This window comes from Onychostoma macrolepis, chromosome 03, assembly GCF_012432095.1.
Source record: "Onychostoma macrolepis isolate SWU-2019 chromosome 03, ASM1243209v1, whole genome shotgun sequence".
NCBI classification, from domain to species: Eukaryota; Metazoa; Chordata; class Actinopteri; order Cypriniformes; family Cyprinidae; genus Onychostoma; species Onychostoma macrolepis.
The window spans coordinates 32371595-32392689 of record NC_081157.1 but is presented as its reverse complement, the minus strand read 5'-3'; the positions used below and the strand labels follow the sequence as shown (position 1 = coordinate 32392689).

Genomic DNA, 21095 nt, shown 5'->3' with positions numbered 1-21095 from the left:
AAATGTCTCATCTGTAAGAAATGAGAATAGTGGTCTTTTTGATTGGTAGTAACATTTAATATTCAGCTAAACGTGGCGATTTGTAGCAAACAACCACAAAAACTTTTCATTTGCAATGGAACTTTACAGCTTATAAGTCTTTTTACAGTGAAACATTGCTCACTATTTCTGTCTTCATTAATGGTCGCTGTCCCAGCCTGTTTCCACACTTAATGAATGGTCATTGCAGATGACAGTGGAATTTTTATGGACAAACCATTTTTGCAAAAGGAAATGCAATTGTTTTCATAAAGCAATGGATTTATAGGCTAATTTTTTTAAATACTGAAAAGCCTCAAAATATGTATGTACTGTATATCTGAATCATACATATCATACGTAGTTGGTGACTTTCACAGTCACTGTAATTTTCCTCATGATTTATTGTGTGTTGATTACTTAATTGCATGGAAGGGTAACTATACTGCATTATGTTTATATTCAGGGATGTATACATTTACAGCCAGCATTCTCCAAACTCGAGGAGATGATTGCATGCTCAGAGTCACTGGCCTGTGCTTTTGGCATTGTCCATCGAAAATGAAGATCACAACAGTGACCTTTGGCTGAAAGTGGCTTTGTGTATTGAAGTAAGCTGCAATTTCCCCTGCTGATTTTGTTTACAAGAAGAGCCTGTTTTACAAGTTAACAGGAATAGTGTACTTTTGGACAACTTTTATAGGTAAAAATCAACAACAGGTGAGTCTCTACTATTTTCTTGTTTTCTAGTTTTCTTAAACTCCTTGTAAAAGTCTTTGGCACAATGTAATTACACTAATTATACAATCTAAAACACAATTTGACAACTGCTTTTGAGAGAGGGATAATTTACACAATTATACAATGTTGCACAACCTCATTAAAATATTTCTTACCGTAAACCTAAAACATGACATCTGGAGACTGTTGTATGCTTGTCAGTTGAATGGTTTAACATGTGGTTTCAGGATACTTGCTTTGAACACTTCATCACTGAACATGCCTATACAGGACAGAGGACAGTCACTTCAATTCAAGCATGGGTATTTAATGCAATATTAACAATCACATTCCTAATACCTTATATTACATCCTAATATCATTTGTATGTTCTTGTGAATAATTGTAATGACAGTTCTATTATGACAACTCTCTGAAGATTTTAGTAATGGATATGACAGTGTTAATGTATTTGGTCTCGGCGGAATAAATCTGCTATGCTGCTGCTGCTGTTGGTTATTTCTGTTGTTGTAGATTATTGCTGCTGCTGCAAAGCAAGCACAGGAACTTTTTACTGAGAGCGCCAAGGGCCAAGGCCACGGACTCTCCTGATCCGCCATGGCTCTCCGAACTCCCTGATCCGCCCTGGAGGCTCTCCCTGGCTCCGTCCTGTTCCTGTCCTGCACCAGCCTCCAGGGCGCCTAATAATTTTAAAAATTATTATTTTTACAAACTGAGGGGCAAGTCAAAATTTTTTCTAGTAATAATGAACAACGTGTTAATAGAGCTTGTATCGGACATTTCTTGAAGTATCAAATAAGAATACTTAAGTAAGAATACTTTCTAATGCACTGTATACCTAAGCTTGAAATTTGTCTTTTCAGTAAAATGAGCTCCATGAGCCTTATGGCTTTTCTGTCCTGTTATTGGACCGTTAATGGAACGTAAAGCATGAGCACATCCCAAACCAAAACAGAAGGTAGGAGCAGACAGAGGAAGGGAAGGCCCATCTGTGTGTCAGAAACATACAGACAGCTTCCTCAGAGGCCTCAACAGCGAGCTCCGCTGAGGAAAACATAGGCAGCCTATTTGTATAAGATGTTGTGGGAGGTGACTCACGACTGCAGGGATGCAGTGAGGAGATAGACTGTTTCCTCTAGCTGGATCCCTGCCACCTTCACAGTCTTAATTACAGCATTCGACTGGGCCGCTTCTGGCTGCGGCCTCCACTAGACGGGCTGAGAGCAGCAGCCATGCAGTGGTAAACCAGACGCAGATCATCTACACTTCCTTTGGCTTCTCATGCTGCAGCAAACACAGTCTAGTCAAAATAATAGCGTAAGTTTCTGCTTGAGTTCTCAGACGACGTGTAAATATACTCACATCAGATGGAGACCAAAACAGAAAGACAAAAAATAATTCTTCTCATGAACAGGAAATATAATTTTTTCAGGTCATTTGAGCCTCCATAGAGGGCAGCCATTCCTGATTAAGCAATATCGTGCTTCTGCTAAGGATTAGGCTGCATGTAATTTGCCATACCAATATGCAAACTACAGTTCATAATGGCATAATGACAGTTCAATAAACAAAGGATTAATTTAGCATTAGGTTCAGACAAAATTGGGCCAGTTTGGATATTTTTACCCACCAATGAAAATTGCACTGCAATTCACTGATGATTTTGTAGCAGTAAAGCTGATTTGTTTTTCTTGCTTTGACCAAAGAACTCACTTGACATCACAAGTATGATATCCCAACTTGTAAATACAAACTTCCCAGGAGGGACTGAATGCACCATTTGCAGCTTCTTGTGTATGACATAGCTTTCTAAAAACTGTACTTCACATTTTTAAATGCAAAAATGCATTTTATGTGAGTGGCCCATAAAGCTGCTTGACCAATCAAATTACAGGATCGATAGTGATACAAGCCACATAATGTGGGACAAAGTGCATGTGAAATGAAGACTTTCAATATTGCCCAACAACATGAGCATGTCGTCATGCATTCAGTGTGTCTGTTATTGTTTCCATTTGTGCTAGCTTACTGTAAGTATCCCAGAGATCATTTCATTACTCATTTTGTGGTTTTCACTGATCCATCCGTCTTGAAGAGGGAATGTAAAAAATATCTAAAAGGTCTCACAGCTCATGCTCAGGTGCATTTTACATTGTTTGATGTCTCTTACAATGAGCTCTGGCTGCTAAAGGTGGAAAATTATTCTCTAAATCACTGGTTCTGACACTTGTCTTTCATTACCCTTGATGTATGATAACCCCATCTTCTTAAAGAGTAGCAAAAAGAAACTGTTGTGCATACTGATGGTTTACAGGAACTGAGACGACCCAAAGGCAAAACACTTAGTCATGATGATGAGCCAATGTTCTGTTCTCAGGGTTTCCATAAAGATTTTAAGACAATACCAGTAACCGACTGGTCAACAAAAGTAATTTAATTTGCATTTATGACCAGTATTCTACACATACATTTTAGTAAGAGGTGTGTTCAGAAAAAAGAGTCACTTCTTGTCCAAGTAGTTTTTGTTGAACTGACTGGTCAGGAATAAAATAAAATGTGTGCTCAAAAGATTAAATCAATCAAACTTGAAATTTATTGAGCAACAATGCATTAAACTGATAAAAAATGGCAGTTTAGACTTTTACAATGTTACAAAATATTTCTATTCCAAATAAATGCTTTTGAACTTTCTATTTATCAAATCTATCTCTATTTATTTATTTTTTAACCAAAATATTAAGCATTACAACAATTTTCAACATTGATAATAATAATAAATGTTTCTTGAGCAGCAAATCAGCATATTAGGATGATTTCTGAAGGATCATATGACACTGAAGACTGGAGTAATGACTGCTGAAAATTCAGCATCACAGGAATAAATTACTCAACATATACTAAAATAGAAAACTGTTGTTTTAAATTGTAATTATATTTTAAAATATTACTGTTTTAACTTTAGTTGTGATCAAATAAATGCAGCCTTGGTGAGCATAAGAGGCTTCAAAAACATTTAAAAAATGACTCCAAACCTTTGAATGGGGTACTGCATTTTTTTTTTTTTTTTTCAGATATGCTTTTGAGCTGGTATTATAACTAAATTCATTGTGATTCATAGGACAGCTGCAGTTGCGTTAGCTATGGCATAATTATATATAATTACAACAGCAAAATGTCTGCAGGCATTTACATGTTTTTGCAGGTAAAATTCAACCATTCTTAGAGGGAAACTGATAAACGTCATAAGCATCTTGATTTAACTCTTCACTACAAGAGAAAGGGCAGTAGTTATATTATTTAACAACTTGCAGAACTGCAGAAGAAAAATAACATTTGTTTACTATGGTTAATTGTAGGCATTCAGATATTTTAATTTCACTTTATACATGAGCAGCTTTCGTTTTCCATTGAATCTATCTATTCAAAAGGGCAGACTTTCACTCTTTGTGATCATAGCCTCTGTTGTTTGTGTTTTTCTTATGCTCTCACATCACAAGAGTGGGAAGACATATTGTGTAACACTATAACGACCAACAAACAGTTCCTAGCATGCCGTTGGTGAAAGACATTTTCACGATGTGGCATCCCACCCTCCCCCTCTGACCACTGCTGCCTGTCTGAAACCACAACGCCATGGTCATTGTCCAAATGAAATACACTGTCTCACCTCAGGCCAGACCACATTTCACACCAGCAGAGCTGACAACACTCTGGCCCTCTCTATGGGTAAAGGCTTGTGTCAACAACAGTCTAGTTTGACACAGTGAAACACTGAACTCTGAGCTCCCTTAAACACCTTGATCTGACATACAGTGCTTCATTTAATAACAGCATTCTTTAGCTTTTTAGTGTATTACAATGCTGATTGTGCCTTGCTGACAGACAGTTGAAGTGTTGAGGTGCTGCAGGGGGATACAGTATATGACTGTTATTTTAAATAAAACAAATAAATAAATTGGCTGCATATTTTTGTACTATTTAAAAAATTAAAAACAAGCAAATATAACATACAGCCATAACGAAACACTAATAAACAAATACAGTTTTCTTGTATGAAAACAAAGCATTTCAATAGTATTGCTGCCATCTATTGGTGCAAACAGCAATAGCTACATCTTACGGATTTGAATGACAAATCAGGCCTTCCATATGCCCCGCCCTTTTCAAACCTCTCATCCAATGATTTTCAAAACATGCATCCCTTTTACTTTATATAGGATCATTTAGTTCTATGAGCTTTACAAGCTTTCATAATTATTGAATATGTTTTGTCATCTTTATTACATAAGCGAATAGTTTTCATTTCCTTTGATAGAGGCAGTCAGGCCAGTATGTGTGTAGCCAATCAAATTGAAGAAGGCTGTAAAGCACATGCAAGCCTCATGCAATTTGATTGCTTTGAACATGATCATCTAGGTATTTATTTTAAAATAAATGTGTTAGTCTTCTGTGTCTGAAGTGACTTTCCAAGGCTTTGCCAACATGGGAACACAAGGGAAAAAGGATGATAATTCCTTCAGTAAGTGTCTCTAAGCTTTGTTTTCAGGCTATTATGTGATTTAAGTCTTTTATGTGCTAATTTTCTTTTCTTTCTTTATAAGTTTGTAGTTCGATTGGACCTGTTTCTTCTTTTGTTGGAAATGGTGCCACAAGTGAGTAATGTACTAGTACAAAAACTGCAAGTAGAAGTAAACAAATTAAAATGCACTCTGTTGTAACAGTGGTTTTAAAGTATTGTCACAGTAACATGGTACAGTGATGGTATCATAAAAATATATATCTACATACTTATTAGGAAAATTTAAACACAACTCACCACAGTGTTTCTGTCAATTTGGTAAAAGGACAGAAACATACTTTCCAAAATGTTACTGAAGTAAATGTAACATAGTAAGTCTAGAGCATTACTACCCACCTTTAGGAGGTAGGGAGTGGCCCTGTCTTTGCTCTAGAAGTGCAGAAGACACTTTGTGAATAGAAAGTCCTCTGGAATGTTAAATATTATCTTATTAATTCACATGCCTGTTCTAAGTTTTGTTTATGTTCATGTTTTCATATCTTTTAATTCACTTATTCATTGTTACCTTATTTTCAGTTTCACTTTGTCACTAGTTGTTGTTGTCATGTGTTTTCCCATGTCCATTTAAGCCCTCACGTTTGCCATGTTTGACATGTTCTTTTTCCTCCCCAAGCTGCTTGTTATGTTGCCTCAGAGAAACTGAATGTTTCTTCTTTTGGTAAGCCATATCATCAACATTATCAAAAATAAATAAATGAATTTATGATTTGGAATTATCATCATTTTGGATTCAGTTGAAGTTCATTTGGCAGCTCTACTGCGTCTTTGACTAAATTGTCTTTGTTCTATTTCTTTAATGTTTCAGTTAAAGGAGGAACATGTGCAGCTTTGGGTATGTCAAGAATTCTTTCATTCCGTTAATCTGCGCAACCAAAGTAAATGTCTCACCTTGAACATTGTTTCTTTGTTGAAATATTAGGTGAAACTGCAAAAAATGCAACATCCTTTATCCTTAACTCAGCCACAGGCTGCAACTCCACATCCAGTGGTCAGAAGTGATTTGACGGGAATCCAGTGCTGGAGATTGAGTAGCATTTACCTGTACACACTCTGAAAGCATGCTAAGTGAAAATGCATTGACCTTTTTTTTGATAAGAACCTCAATAAAGACCCATTCTACTAGACTTAATGCCTTTTAGATTGTCTTCCATTTCGTTAACATCAAACTGGACAAATATGTATTATTATTTTGCTTGAACCATATACCATCATTGACAAAAACAGCAGAAAATGCTCCCCCTATGATGAAATGAAATACATGCCCAAAAATCAACTAGAGCAATAGTTCCATTTTGAACCTAACCACTGGGTGGCAGCAATATCACATAAAACCTTAACAATCCGTTCCCTTTCTGTCAGTCCATTGAATTAAGTTTTTATTTAAAAAAAAAAGAAGTTTGAAATAGAAACATGAATAAACCAAATTAACTTCAAGCCAGCGCATTTAAATTTTATTGAAAAGTGTACTTGGAAACGCATTCAAATTAAGTTTGAAATTAATTTTTATATAGGCTAATGAATCCGTAATGTGAATTCCGTGTGTATCGTTTTAATGGAATAAAACTCGTGAGAAGTGAGTAGTGTTGTACAATACAACTGTAAGCTCTTAATTGCATAAGTCGCTGGCCAGGGGAGGGTACAGATGTGCATCTGTGTTTTGGATCAGTGCCGGGGATCTGACAGTGAGATCTGGCAGTAATGAGGGCCTGGAGCATCTGGCCAGCTGTGAATGGCTGAATGGTTAAGATGTGAGGTGTGTCCTCTCCCGCGGGACCTGTGAGACTGACGCCGGATTGGATGAGCTGCTGGAGGAGGGCTGGACGTATGGAAGGCCTGACCTGAGCCGGAGGAGAGCCGAACAACGAGACAAAGGAGGAGGGTGATTACTCTCGTTCCCACCACACCCTGCCAAACCGAGTCCCCACAAACACAATGTTTCACTGAAGACTTTGAGTGTGTGTTTTACAGTGGAAGAGTCTCTCATCTACGAAATGTTGTACAGAGTTAAGGCAGTCAACGGTATAAAAACACATCTTAAACTAGTTTGAGTTCAAGGTTTTGTATTGCTGGCCAGGCTGCCTGGGAGACCATATTAAACCAGTTTAGGATTGTTTCAGCTGTTTTTTTTTGTTGTTTTTTTCCGGCAGTGATTTCATCAGAATTTCAGTGTTTCATAATATAAACAAATAAGATCTTGTACTTTTAATTGACTTTAATAAGAGTTCACTGGAACATGTTAGACACTCAGCTTTTCCCCTCACTATTCCAGCATTTTCCGCTCTTAGACTCCAACATCCACCCTTCTGTCTGAATTTTGACAAAATATGATATTCTTCACAAAACAAGGACACTTTTACTAAAATCACAACAACAGACACTAGGTAAAACGTGGTTTAATTATTTAAAAAAACATGTCCAATCAAAGTAGGAGGTGAAGTATAAAATTAAAAAATAGTTCACAGGCTCTTAAAATGGTTGGTCTATAAAAAAGAGAGAATAATCTGCAGACATAAACTTGTCTCAATATAAGACTCATCCTTCATAATCAGTTACTGAAATAATTATAAAACACAAACTAATGCCAATCTTCTTCATGTGACTACACTGATACAGTAATTATATTGTAAGCAAAGTACAATGCAGTTCTGTGTGAGGGGCACAGTAAAATTAAAGTGGACATCACAGTCTTTATAAACCTCCATTTACTGACATTCCCTTCCCTCTTAAAAGTTTACTTTTCAGAGACACCTGCATGTCATTAACTTACATAAATAAACAGTTATTTAATAAGCTGCCTACTGAAATGGGTGGCTTTCAGTCGGCTTTGTTTTGTCATGCACTCAGATTGATTAATTTATGCTTAATTCCTCAATAGCTGTCATAATAAATTTAAAAAGTCAATCGTTATGACTTGTGTCAAAATAGAAATGAAATCACAAAGATGTTATTCTAAGAGTCAGCTAAATAGCTCTTGTCACCTAGCTAACATCAAAATCTACATTAAAACATGGGTTGAAGATTTCTTACAGTGCATAAAGTGGACACTCAAATGAGTTTGTGGTTCTGCATTGTTGTTTTGTACATCTGGTTATGTACACAATTTGTCTGAAAACTTCAAATGAATCTTTTTTCCATTGTCATTTCACATTTCATTGGATTATGCATTTACATCCTGAAGACAACAAAACGCATATGTGCAATTTGGATATAATAATGCTGTGAAATATCTGTAATGCACATGAGCTGTATGTTAATGATAAATATACCTTTCTAACCAACAATTATTTCACTGAAGTACAGTAACATTTTCCAGTCAGAGATCACCCCCAGAACAAATGCTCATCCTCCGTCCTGGTTTAGTCAGTCCTGGAGATGCCCAGGTGCACATTCACTGGGGAGCGTTGAGCTAGGACATTATCCCGGGGTGGGATACCATCCCGGATGAAAAAGAAACAGAGCAGAACAAGGAATAAGAATAAAATCTTGCACCTGGACGTCTAGGACCGCCTGTCTCCATTTTTAGTCTTGAGAACAACTAGGACCACCATAACAGGGATTAGGCATATGGGGGTCATGACAAGGGCAAGGATGATGCTGGGAGGGGGGTCTCTCAGTGCCTCTGTGGGGCATTCTTCAAAATAGGTGGAGTGGATATTCACAAATGTATGTTCAACCAACTGATTCGGCCAGGGAAGCAGCAGACATTCAGCAACAGTCTCAGTACACACAGTGAAATTGTTGTATGCACTGCCAGAGAGACAGATGGAGAAAGAGTGACCAAACTGCTATCAAACACATCTAGTATTATATGGCATTTGATAATGAATCCTTAGAATGTACCTTTTTACTTTTTCCAGTGAACACCAGTCGGTACCGTTCATGGTTCCCATAGCATCATCAAAATGATATTGACAAACTTCCACCAGCAAACCATAGCATTGTTGAGTTCTCAAGAGACTGTTCACACAAATTGAACAGTATGCGTCACAGATGCTCTTGTTACCACAGCCTATGATGTAAACAAAATGAAATAAATAATGAACTTTGATGTAAGTTGATGTGAATCATCCTGTCATGCATAATGGTGTTTTCTGTTTATCTTATCGTAATTATCTTATCTTTATCGTAATTTTCTTAGTTCATTAACATAAACTTTCTTAAGATAGCAAATGTACATACCAAATGTTCCTCCATCTCCATAGCCAGGATCTAAAAAATATAAGTACTGTAAATAAATACAAACATAAACATATACACACACATATGTAAATATAATTAGGCAAAATGTGCATATGATGTGTCCAAACATGTTGCAATGAAATGAAACCCTCTGCCTTTGGTTATTAAAAATAATAACAAACATAACTTGCTTCAGTAAAAAAAATAAAAAACAACAAAAAAAATAGGACAAAAAAAACGACGACTTATAGCATTCATCCTATTAGATCATTTGTGATCATGTTGGTCATCTGCAGCCTTCAAAGCATTTGTCATGCACTGTATGCAGTGTCTTATTCAGGTTAAATGAGAGCTGAAGTTTTCTAACGACGCACACACACAAAACTTACCACAGATAACAGACAGAAAGACACCTAAGAAGCTGAACGATACCCTCATATCAGAGCAAACGAGCGCTGGCGAGATGGTCTCAACCCGCCGCTAAATGTGTCTGAACTTTTACACCGAAAAACGCGAGGCATAACAGGAAACGCGACGGGTGGAAGCGTGATGCGCCGTCACCACATGTGCAATCACGGTTTCCAGATGTTCAGAAAGCTGCTGACCGAGAACGCTTTAATTTTCCCACGTAATAATGCTCCACCCCTCTCTCTCTCTCTCTCACTCTCTCTCTTTTCCAGTCTTCAACTGAAAAAGGGGGAAAAAAAAAAAAAACTAGACCGTTCAGTGACTTAAATATTAAATATTAAACAAACACGTGTTTTAAAAAGTGTATTCAGCGATAAAACACCGGTTAGCTCGCAGTTTAGCTATTTCCACTTCGATATTCAACAACTGTTCATTTACGAGAGAGAGAGAGAGAGAGAGAGAGAGAGAGAGAGAGAGAGAGACTAGAGCGAGAGACTAGAGAGAGAGAGAGAGAGAGAGAGACTAGAGAGAGAGAGAGAGAGAGAGAGAGAGATGCATATATATCTGTTCTAGATTCAATGTAGACACTACGCTTTGGCAATACATTGTAACAATTGTCATGCCAATAAAGCACATACTGAACTGAATTGAGAGAGAGAGAGAGAGAGAGAGGCTGTGTATGTATGAATTACCACCGTTTTGCCGCGTTTCACTATTAACAGTGAAGCTGTGGCTTAAATTCCTTTAGAAACAATGATGTTACCAGCTCCTTGTTGAGAAAGATAATGTAGCTATTGGGCGATTAAACTATTTTATTGATAAAATGCGGGGCAGCGCTAAAAAGTTTGTTCCTGAATGTGTGTGGCCTGCAACGTGATCTGTTTGAGTGAACGTGTGTGCGTTAGATAGGCTACAGCGAAGACAAGCATTAGTTTAAACTCTTCTAATTCCTATGTTTATTTTTTAAAAGTACAGAGTACCTTAATTTGTGCAATGATAACCTACCAGCAATGTTAAGATGATTTTTGAGTACATTAGTACAGATGAGTACATTACAATATAAATTTATTAGAACCAGTGCATGTATGGGCTTAAAAACAACATACAGGGAGTGCCAAATGTAAACATGATACAAATGCCATAACCTGTATTGTACTGTGGTACAGTTATAGAGGCCCTTCGTAATGCAGAGGTCAACTGCCTGCTCTGCCAATAGTTAGCAATGGCCCTATAGTATGCAGTGTTTAATAAACAGCTGTTTTACTAAATTCTTCTGAGGTGAAATTCAGTGCAGTCCTGTATCGTGATATGTATTGTATCGTGATACGTTTCGTATCGTGACTTTACTGGCGATGCACAGCCCCAAAAGCACTGTTGTGTTTAAAGATTGCTGTTTCCCTGAGGCGCGGATCTTTTCTGGGCTGAGCACACCCAGGCCAGATGCACATCTGCAAACGGGTCTTCCCCTTTAGAAAACACTCCATTTCTCTCAGGTTGATTCCTCGTCGGCTCAGTGGTTCTGATTTATTTGCGTTTTTCGCATCTGTTTCCAAACAGGAAACATAAGTGAACATTTAGGGACAGAGCAGGGCGGCTTGATGGAACGGACACTTTTAAGAATAACTGGGTCATATTAAACAGATCGAGTTCGGGAAACGATATAATCAGAGTTTGCCATCTGTGCTCGAAGGGCTGCACTTTTGGTTTGAGCCCAGCTGTGATTGAAACAAACTCTCAGCTCACTCACTTCAAAGGAAGAGAAAGAAGCGAATCGAGGGCCGAGGGAGGGCTGGAACAGTTTATGTAACACTTTTGGGCTTGTGGATCTCATGTTGACCGTGTGAGACTGTCTTCAACCAGTACCAATAGATTCATTCTACGAAAAAGCATTTAGTGTAGTATTCATGTTTGAAAAGTTTTTGATTTTACTTTTTTTTTTTTTTATCTCAATATGTAAAGACAGATGAGTTTCAGAACTCAAAACATCCTATAGCCTAATATACCTCAGTCAGATTGGTGCTTTCGCACCGGAGGAACCTTTCCATAGTTCCTAGAACTATTGGTGAAAGTTCCCACTTTTTGATGTGTTCGCACTAGGAATTAGTAACGGTTTTAGTTCTAGGAACTCTGTTTTGGGGGGGAAATTAGCTCCTACTCCAGAGTAGGGTCTAAAGCAGTTCTATAGGAACTATCAGTGACGCAGTGTATGCTGATTGGCCAAACACATGCGAAACATATATATGAAATTAAAGTATTATAATGAAAAATTTTTGGAAGATGAGAAATAAGGGCATTCTTTTAATCAGCATTTTTAAGTAGTATGCTATATGTGTTATTAAATTTTAAATATATATTTGAACAATGCAGACTTTTTTCTGTTTTTGGTTCCTAACAACAGGCCAGTCTAAATCTCCCCAGTGCACATGTGTTTATTCAAATCTCAAACTGAAGCAGTTCGTTTATTCTTTGTTCCAGAGACTCTCGCATGCATAGAAAAAAAAGTGATCGAAAGTGTCATCAAAATCTCTCACCGCAATGTAGAATTGCAACACAATATTCTTTTCACCAGTTTTTATCAACAACTTTGTAGCTGTAACCTTTCAAAGCGCTGATTGTCTACTATTCATTGTTAAGCTGCTCAGTAAGCACTCAATTGAATCCATACATTGAAAACAACCTCACAGTAGGGTTTATTTGGATATACAACTCAGAAAAACAAAGAAATAAGCAGACGTGTCTAACATATTTACACAGCTGTATCACTCACCTGCTCTGGTGTATGCAGTGGTTTGTACTTCTGTCGGCATGGTTGATGTAGTCTGTCTCTAGCGCACAGAAGAAAAATAAATGATCATGAGATACAGATTATATTTTACAAGAATAACTTTTTAGAGCAAATTGAATTCAATTTTAAAGGAATAGTTCACCCAAAAACGAAAATTCTGTCATTAAGTACTCACCCTCATGTCATTTCAAAACTGCAAGACCTTCGTTCAACTTCAGAACACAAATTAACATATTTTTGATGAAATTCAAGAGCTTTCTGACCCTCCATAGCAAGGGAACTACCACGATCAACACTGTTAGACATTTCTGTCATTTCTGCAGTTATTATGTATATCACCCAGTATAATACTGCAAATTCCCTTTACAGTAAATAACTGTAATACCCTTTGCATCTTGGGAATTTTCTGTGAAGTCAGACCCCACATACAGAGACTTACTGTATTTTTTAAATTGCTGTATACTACTGTAAAGGTCTCTTTGGCGCCATTCTATTGAGGTTGTTTTATTTTCCTAATTTCTTACATTTGGATTGACACGATTTGCCCTGCACCGTGTCTACAACGCTGCAACAGCTTGGGACTGACTACACTGGATGTGTTACATCGCTTCTAATGATTGGAAAATCCGTTGTACTTTGTGTCAGAAACAGCGCCAGCGCTTGGAGTACATCTGTACATCAGAAATATACCGGGGCATCCCTTTACTGCCCGCATTCACTGTAGATATTATATAATGGGTTCGCGTCCGCAGGGCTCTCAAGTTATATCGAAAGTTTGGAGTGAGATTAGGGGAGGGGCCACACAAAGGGGAGGAGTCACTAAAAGGGGAGGGGCAAGTCAAAGGGGAGGAGCAACTCAAATATTTGCAGCACCCAAGTTTTTGCTAGCAGTTCAATTTTACCTATTGTTCGTAATTGACCAGCTCAAATAGAAGTTATAACATTTGGTAAATCTGATGAAAGACAAATTCATTCTAATAAAATAAAAAGATTTATGTATTTAAAAATACAAATGTATCAAAAATAAAAATAAATCTTGCCTCAAACGAGCCAACTGAACAGCAGTACTCAGTGTACATACTGTACACACATACATTACAGTACTTACCCTGAGCATGAATGTCAAACTGTGTGTGTGTGTGTGTGTGTGTGTGTGAGAGAGAGAGAGAGAGAGAGAGAGAGACAGAGAGAACACATTTCAGCTTATGTTTCTTTTTTTCTGTTGTAAATGTTTGTTGCACATCTTGATGTCTGATGACAGGTAGAGGACTCCCACATAAAGCACTGTCGTGATAATAGCGTTCCATCCAGAGCCAAACTGTTTCTAGTTTTGGTTTTGTTCAGACCCACCATGGAAAACACACTGCATCTGAATTTGAATTTGGGGAAGCCTCGGTGCTTTATATGGGAGCTCCTACCCCTGTCATCAAGATGTGCAACAAACACAACAGAAAAAAATAAAATCATAAGCTGAAATGTGTTCGTTCGTTCTCTCTCTTTCTCTCTCTCTCTCTCACACACACACACACAGAGCTTGACATACATGCTCAGGACAAGTTCTGTAATCCTATTGTGTGTGTACAGTATGTACATTGAGCACTGCTGTTCAGTTGGCATGTTTGGGGCTAAATTTCTTTGTATTTTTGATGAATTTGTCTGTTTTTTATCAGATTCACCAACTGTTATAACATCTCTAGTGCTTTCCTTTCAGGAAGCTAAAGCTAAGTTAAAGCTTCTGGTTGTAAAGCAGTTGGAGAGTTTTTTTTTTTTTTTTTACTGCATCAATAATATTTTAGCGCGAATTTGGCTATATTCCCCAACATCAGCTCTCACTATCTTTTCACAGGCAAGTGATTTCGTAGAGGAATCTTAAAATCGAAAAAATAAATGAAGGGGTTACCTACAGCATTCATCGGATCTTTCTCTTCCAATTTACACTCCGTGTGCGCGCGCATCCATGTTGCTTAGTAACGAACCCGCTTGCTGCAGAATCGCATAATTTAAACGGAAACAACAACATCCTAATTTCTGATTGGCTGGTTGGTGGCATTTAACTCTATAGCTACAGAGTCGAGAGAGCTATGAACTCGGCAGAAAACTTACCTCAATATTCCCTCATCTATTAATGGTATATTAATTGTATAGTAATTGTAGCAGAACAAGTTATCCCTTCTCAGCGTGAGGAATACAAGGTGTGGCGTGAGAGCGTGTGAACTGGTTGAAATGCGTGAGTCTCACTCCGATTGCGTGAGACTTGAGAGCCCTGCGTCCGAGGAAGACACGGAAGCAGCGGGGCAGCGCCGCGGGTTTTCCCCGGGGATGAACCTGCGAGAGTGGAAGAGCTCTGGAGAACATCTGCGCTGTGTCGATGCACCTTACGAGAGAATAAGACCAGCAAGCAAGGTAAACATATATGTACGTTTGTCTGTGTGTTTGTGTCAGATTTTTGCACACCACTTTAACCCATAGTAACATTTACCAGTCAACATGGCGGTAACAAACTTTACCATGGTAAACTGTGCTGTCGTTTCAAACGACTTTTGTCAGCTTATTGAATTAAGTTACCGAATTAAAAATGTTTTTAACGAGTAACGCTTATCTTATATTAACATTAGGTTAACTAATGTGAAATTTTGTTCTGGTGTTAATGTTGGCCAGTAGCCTATATTGAGAAAATAAAATCCTATGTTAGCTAAGTTAAACAAGTTTTATGGCTAGCTGCCTTTTCTAGTTTGTTATAGTTTTGTAATGGAATAGTGGAATTTAAGATTTACTGAATTTTTTTTTGTATTTGTGTTTTAAAGACAACTGCAATGAAGCATCAAGAAAGAAATGAACATGCCAGCCACCCTGAGACTGATAATTCATGGTAAGAGAACAACTATGGTTTTGAGAGGTTTGTGTATATGGGGTTTGCCTTTTTAAAAGTTTGTCATTTCTACTTCTTGTTTTTCAGAGAAGACATTTCTGTCACTAACAAAGTGGATGGTGAGCAAAGGTGGTGGCCACATTTTGGAGCAGCACCTGGGTTTTGCAGAGGGCTATGTATTTTTTGGCTGTTTGTCTTTTCCTCCCCCCATTATGTTTCTGTTGCCTAAAGATTCTTTGTGAGGATGAATCCAGAGGACACAACATAATGCACTGCAAAACGTCCTAAGACAGGAGAAATGGTGAAGATGCACCGTTCCAGCATTGAAACACTGTATTTTTAAGTGTTATACATGCAATGTTTTAAATAAAGCATTTTATATTTTGTAATTATTGTGTCCATTTTAATTGAATGCCAGTAGTACCTATGTAGAGTAAAAATAAAATGAGTTCTATATAAAAATGTATCAAATCTAATGAAATCTATATTAAAATGAATGAATTACAGTAGTATACTGATGAATTGGATTTTCTTTTCAGTAATTTACTGTAAAACAGTATAATTTGCAACTGTAAATCAAATACAGTTTGCTACTGTAAATCTTAATTACAGTAACTTACTGGCAACTGTGTTTCCAGTAAGGTACTGTAAAAACCCTTTGAAATGTCTAACAAGGCCACTACTAAGGGTATTCATGAGAGGACCACGATGCATGCGTGTGGTGCTGCTGATGTAGAACACGCTGAGCCTTGTTTACAACCAGAAGAATGCACACGCATGTGTTGTGGTACGTGAATTGCAGTGAAAAGAAATGCGCACAAAAAGTATTCTCGTAGCTTCATAACATTACTGTTGAACCACCAATGTCACATGGACTATTTTAACAAATGTCCTTACTACCTTTGGTCTTTGAACGTGTCAGTTGTGTTGCTGTCTATGGAGGGTTAGAAAGCTCTCGGATTTCATCAAAAATATCTTAATTTGTTTTCTGAAAATGAACGAAAAAAATGAACATCTTACAGGTTTGGAACGACATGAGGGTGAGTAATTAATGACATTTTTGGGTGAACTAACCCTTTAACAACTCACCACAGTTTGTTTCTGTTCGTTTGGTACCAGGGTCTTCAGAGTTGAGACCATTAGACACAGACAGACTATCATGAAAAAAGAAAAAAACAACAACTTTGGATTACATGACTTAGACTCATATTCAGAAACATACATATTTGTCATTGTAAAACAGCAAATTTCAGCAGTTTGGGGAATATTGACAGGCATGGAAAAGTTGCAGGAAGGGAGGAGATGAAGAGAGAGGCATGGAACATCCTCCCTTTGTCCTGACCAGTTGGGTCATGACAGTCATTTCCTCAAAAGTTGTCTAATTTATCTATGTCTACCATATAGTAACTTAAAGCATAATTTTAAAGAACACGACATTCCATTATATTTTCTTTGTGGTCATGAGGGCAATAAAGTCATATTATTTGAAATTATTCATTAATATTAATAGATTATAACAGAATTATTGACATATATTTATGTGTGTATGTGTGTGTGTGTGTACATACATACATACATACACACACACACACACACACACACTACGTATTCTTATATATAATTAAACCAGAATTAATATTCTGAATTATCAATTAGAAACATACAGTTTGTATATAAAAGTTTACAATATTGAAGATAGCAACACAGTAAGTCTTTGTTCGGTCTTTGTAAAATTACAAGAATTTTCTTCTGGAGATTGCCTCTGATTTTAAGTTTCAAGCACACTAAACCAAGCTTTTATTCTGAAGGTTCAGATACTCACCCCAAAACAGAAGAGTCCCAGCTGGTTTCGAAGTAGATATAGATATGTGCGCCATTACGCTTTAATCCTGTGGTGGTTCTATCTGTCTGTCCACCTCAGCTTGCAAAAATCATGTATGAACTCTTCAACAGGAAGACTCTATTAAAACAACAGGATGTGCTCATTTCCTTAAAGGGGTGGTGGATTCACAAATGGAGAGTCATTACAGATGAGGCGGGCGGTATATTATGATGTTGCCATCATCTGTCTCTCTAAATTTCAATCACATTATCTTCACTGTCACTTTCTATCTCTCTTTCTATCTATCTATCTATCTATCTATCTATCTATCTATCATATAAAATATGTGTTTGTCACTGCACACTTTGGTTTAACAGCATATTTGTTGTGTACATTCATTTTAGATTGTATGTTTTTCCTCTAACACTACTCTCAGCCAATTTGAGTAGGAGAGTCTGAGTGGGTGGACTGGAAACTTTTTTTTTTTTAAATTAAATTAACAAAGCATTGGTCAGATTTTGATTTTAGTTTGGCTCATTTGTTTATCATGTAGAGTAGAATATATGATGTGATGTATGATGTTTTGGTGTAAGGCCAGCTGGTATTTACTGAGGAAATGGGGGAATCTGCTATTCGGAATGCTTTCCACATTGTTGTTTACACATATTTCACATATTAATTACATTATCAATTATTTATTAACAATTATGTACAATCCCAATATAGGGTGTGTTCAAATCCCAAACCTGCATGGACAACCAAATACATGTATAATATAAAATAATTACATTGTAACTAAGACATTTCTTTAAAATATTAGACAAGAACTGGCTTCTGTGGTAGGTCTCACAGTGTTTATTATTATAGAGTTGAGTAAGCAGCCTCATTCCAAACAGACTGTTTCTTTTAATGTTTCTGGCAGGGATTCTGTTAACCTCATCGGGCCGTACAGGGGGTCTTACCCCAGGTGCTTTGGAGAGTGAACTGTGCTGCAGAGAGGAGGGGAGAGATAAAGCCTGATGACAAATCCACCCCCTGAGCATTGGCTCAGAGGAGTGTCTACCCTCGCTATTGACGTACACAGAACTACACCGCTGCCATTGACGCATGTACACTATGACCACCACTGGCGTGCACTCAGTTCAGCTCAGAAGTGATGCAAGAGGAGAAAGTATCATTCCCTTAGAGTTTCTGTCCACACAATCTCTCACAGCCACAGATGTGTAAGTCAACGTCATCTGGCGATTCCCCCTCTCTCACTCAGCTGGACTTGGTCTGGTGCCTGGTGAAGTTCTGAGAACCCAAATTACTTCCACATTTGATTCACATTAGTAAGGAGAGGCTTGTTTTCCACCCTTAATTGGTTTGCTCTGTTTATAAAGCAGATTAAGTTAGAGGGACAAAAACACTGGGTTTATTTAGCAGTTTGGGACATTTCAATTTCGTAGAATTAGAGTTCAGAATGGCACAATAAGTACAACAGTGCATTTTTTTTTTTTTTACAGTATTTTACAACTGATAAACATCAGAAAAGCTGATTATAATTAGGATCACACAGGGATGACATTGTCAAACTGATATTGTGGTTCACTAAAATAAAGTTTAGTACGTTTTTTTTTCTCCATAGGAACACACAGGCTGCTCAGGTTTGTGAACAGAAAATGTGCTCAAATTGCCCATGAATGCAATGTAGGTCAGTAGTTTTCAAACTGTGGGTCACAACCTGTAGTCTGATTCATGAAACAAATGACTCTTATAAGTCAGTTCTTTTAATGAATTCTTCAAAAACACTCACAATCTCAAGAGTTCAGTCTGAATAAACTTAGTCCTGAATCTTACTGAACCTCCATGTCAATGAATCTCTCTCTGTTAAAAAAAAAGCAAGTTTCAGTCTTAAATTAATTTTGTCTTTGTTTCTTTGTTGTTATTTTCTTCTGATAAAAGTTAAGTAAGAACTACACTACAGGTTCTTTACTGGAATCTTTAGAAATTTTCCACTGTACAAATGGTTCTTTATAGTTGGAAAATGGTTGTTTGATTTTTTACATTTTCTTCACACCTAGAAAAAAAATAAAAAATAAATAAAAACTGTTCTTTTAAGAACTGTTCACTGAAAGTTTTTATTTTTATTTATTTATTTTTATTTTTTGGTGGAACCCAAATGGCATCACTGCAAAAATCCCCTTTTGGAGCTTTTAGTGTGTCCACTGATGCCATAAAATAAATAGTATGTAAATAAGTATGTAAACGATATTCCTTTTGTATTCAAATATCAATCTCAAACAGAGAGCTTGTATACACATTTGCATTTACATCCTTTACATTTAGCACACGTTTTTAGCCAAACCTACTTACAGAAGAGGAGCCTCTGTATCTGGAGCTGTCTCTTTAAAGCCTCTGTATCTGGAGTTGTTCAACAGCATGTCAAATGTCACAGTCTACTATATTTCATTTCATCCTCTAAACTCCGGACCTCAGAGCAAAAAACCCATCCCTCAGTACCCCACACACAGGCTGATACTAATCTTCATTTGACATGCCAAAACCAACATCCAGGATTTACACTGCACATAATTAAAAACTTTCCACAGATAAGACCTCCCTCTTATGTCTATCTTTCTGCCTGTGTTTGCTTCTGTTGTGAGGTCCAAGATAAACACCGGACTGGCCTAAGAAAACCCTGTTAGGATATGGGCCCATTACTGGGATAAGGGTGTAAGGAAAAATTGTGTTACCACTCCATCCATCACATTCTGAAGTGCTGAGCAACACCACCTCAATTCTACAGACAGAAGAAGCTAAAACACCTGCACATGTCCAATCTTTAACCAAGCCTACATAAGCTCACACCAACACACACAATGTCAGCCACAGAAAACAGAAGACAGAAAATCTGATTAAATTCAGACACAGTAAAAAAAACATCAGCATCTAACAAAATAATATTTTCCTTGTTAATTAAAGGGATTGTGTCATCGTTTACTCACCCTCATGTTGTTCCAAACCTGCATTACTTTCTTCTGTGCATCACAAAAGAAGTTACTCTGAAGAATGTTGGCAACCAAACAGTTTAGGTTACAACTGACTTCCATTGTATGGACAAAAACACTGAGACATTTCTCAAAATATCTTCTTTTATGTTCCACATTATAAAATAAAATCATGTAGGTTTGGACTGACATAAGGGTGAGTAAATGATGAGCCGATTTTCATTTTTGGTGAACTAGTCTTTTACGTTAAAGTACCAAGTATGCAACAAAAAAACTCCCTACGTTTTTCTTTAAGTCAATAATCTGTGAAACCAAACCAAATATTATTTCCATGTTCTTACAGGACAAAAAAGTTTGTTCTTTCACATGTAGCTTAATGCAATTCAGAGAATGTCAATGAATACTCCGGGATAGTTATGTCAAAAACTAAAATGAAAATCCCTGTGTTGTTCCAAACATGACTTCCTTGCTTGTGAAACACAAAAAGAGTCGCCGTTCACTTCATTGCATATTTTTTCAAACAAAATCTAAAACTGAATAGGGTCTGAGATTGTCCTTCTGCCTAATATATTATTATGTGTGTTTAACTCAAGAAAGAAAGCCAAACAAATTTAGAGCAACTTGAGTAAGACTTCTGACTTTTGGGTGATCTGTCTCTTTAAAAAAAAAAAATAGGACTGAGGTATAAATGGCTACATGTCGCC

At 37.1% G+C, this 21095-nt stretch overlaps 1 protein-coding gene across 2 annotated transcripts; it reads right to left on the bottom strand.

Annotated features, from left to right (window-relative positions):
• Nucleotides 1-7715: 7715 nt before the first annotated feature.
• ramp2 (receptor (G protein-coupled) activity modifying protein 2) lies at nucleotides 7716-18185 on the bottom strand. 2 transcript variants are annotated; one of them, XM_058769178.1, is made up of 6 exons: nucleotides 17402-18185; nucleotides 16669-16733; nucleotides 12693-12750; nucleotides 9518-9547; nucleotides 9179-9347; nucleotides 7716-9085 (listed from the first exon to the last, which is right to left on the bottom strand). In XM_058769178.1, the coding sequence occupies exons 1-6, from the start codon at nucleotides 17454-17456 to the stop codon at nucleotides 8836-8838; spliced, it is 627 nt and encodes a 208-aa protein (XP_058625161.1). In that variant the 5' UTR covers nucleotides 17457-18185; the 3' UTR covers nucleotides 7716-8835. The 2 variants fall into 2 exon arrangements, with proteins under 2 accessions (XP_058625161.1, XP_058625162.1); XM_058769179.1 differs by lacking the exons at nucleotides 16669-16733; nucleotides 17402-18185 and adding an exon at nucleotides 12886-13780.
• Between the last annotated feature and the right edge of the window lie 2910 nt (nucleotides 18186-21095).

Excerpts from the sequence above, each read along its gene's own strand:
- ramp2 (XM_058769178.1), bottom strand. The coding sequence starts at position 17,456 with ATGGCGCACATATCTATATCTACTTCGAAACCAGCTGGGACTCTTCTG. Across the intron at positions 16,734-17,401 it reads TGGGACTCTTCTGTTTTGGG|TCTGTCTGTGTCTAATGGTC; the intron begins GTGAGTATCTGA and ends TTTTCATGATAG. Across the intron at positions 9,548-12,692 it reads CACTGCATACACCAGAGCAG|ATCCTGGCTATGGAGATGGA; the intron begins GTGAGTGATACA and ends TATATTTTTTAG.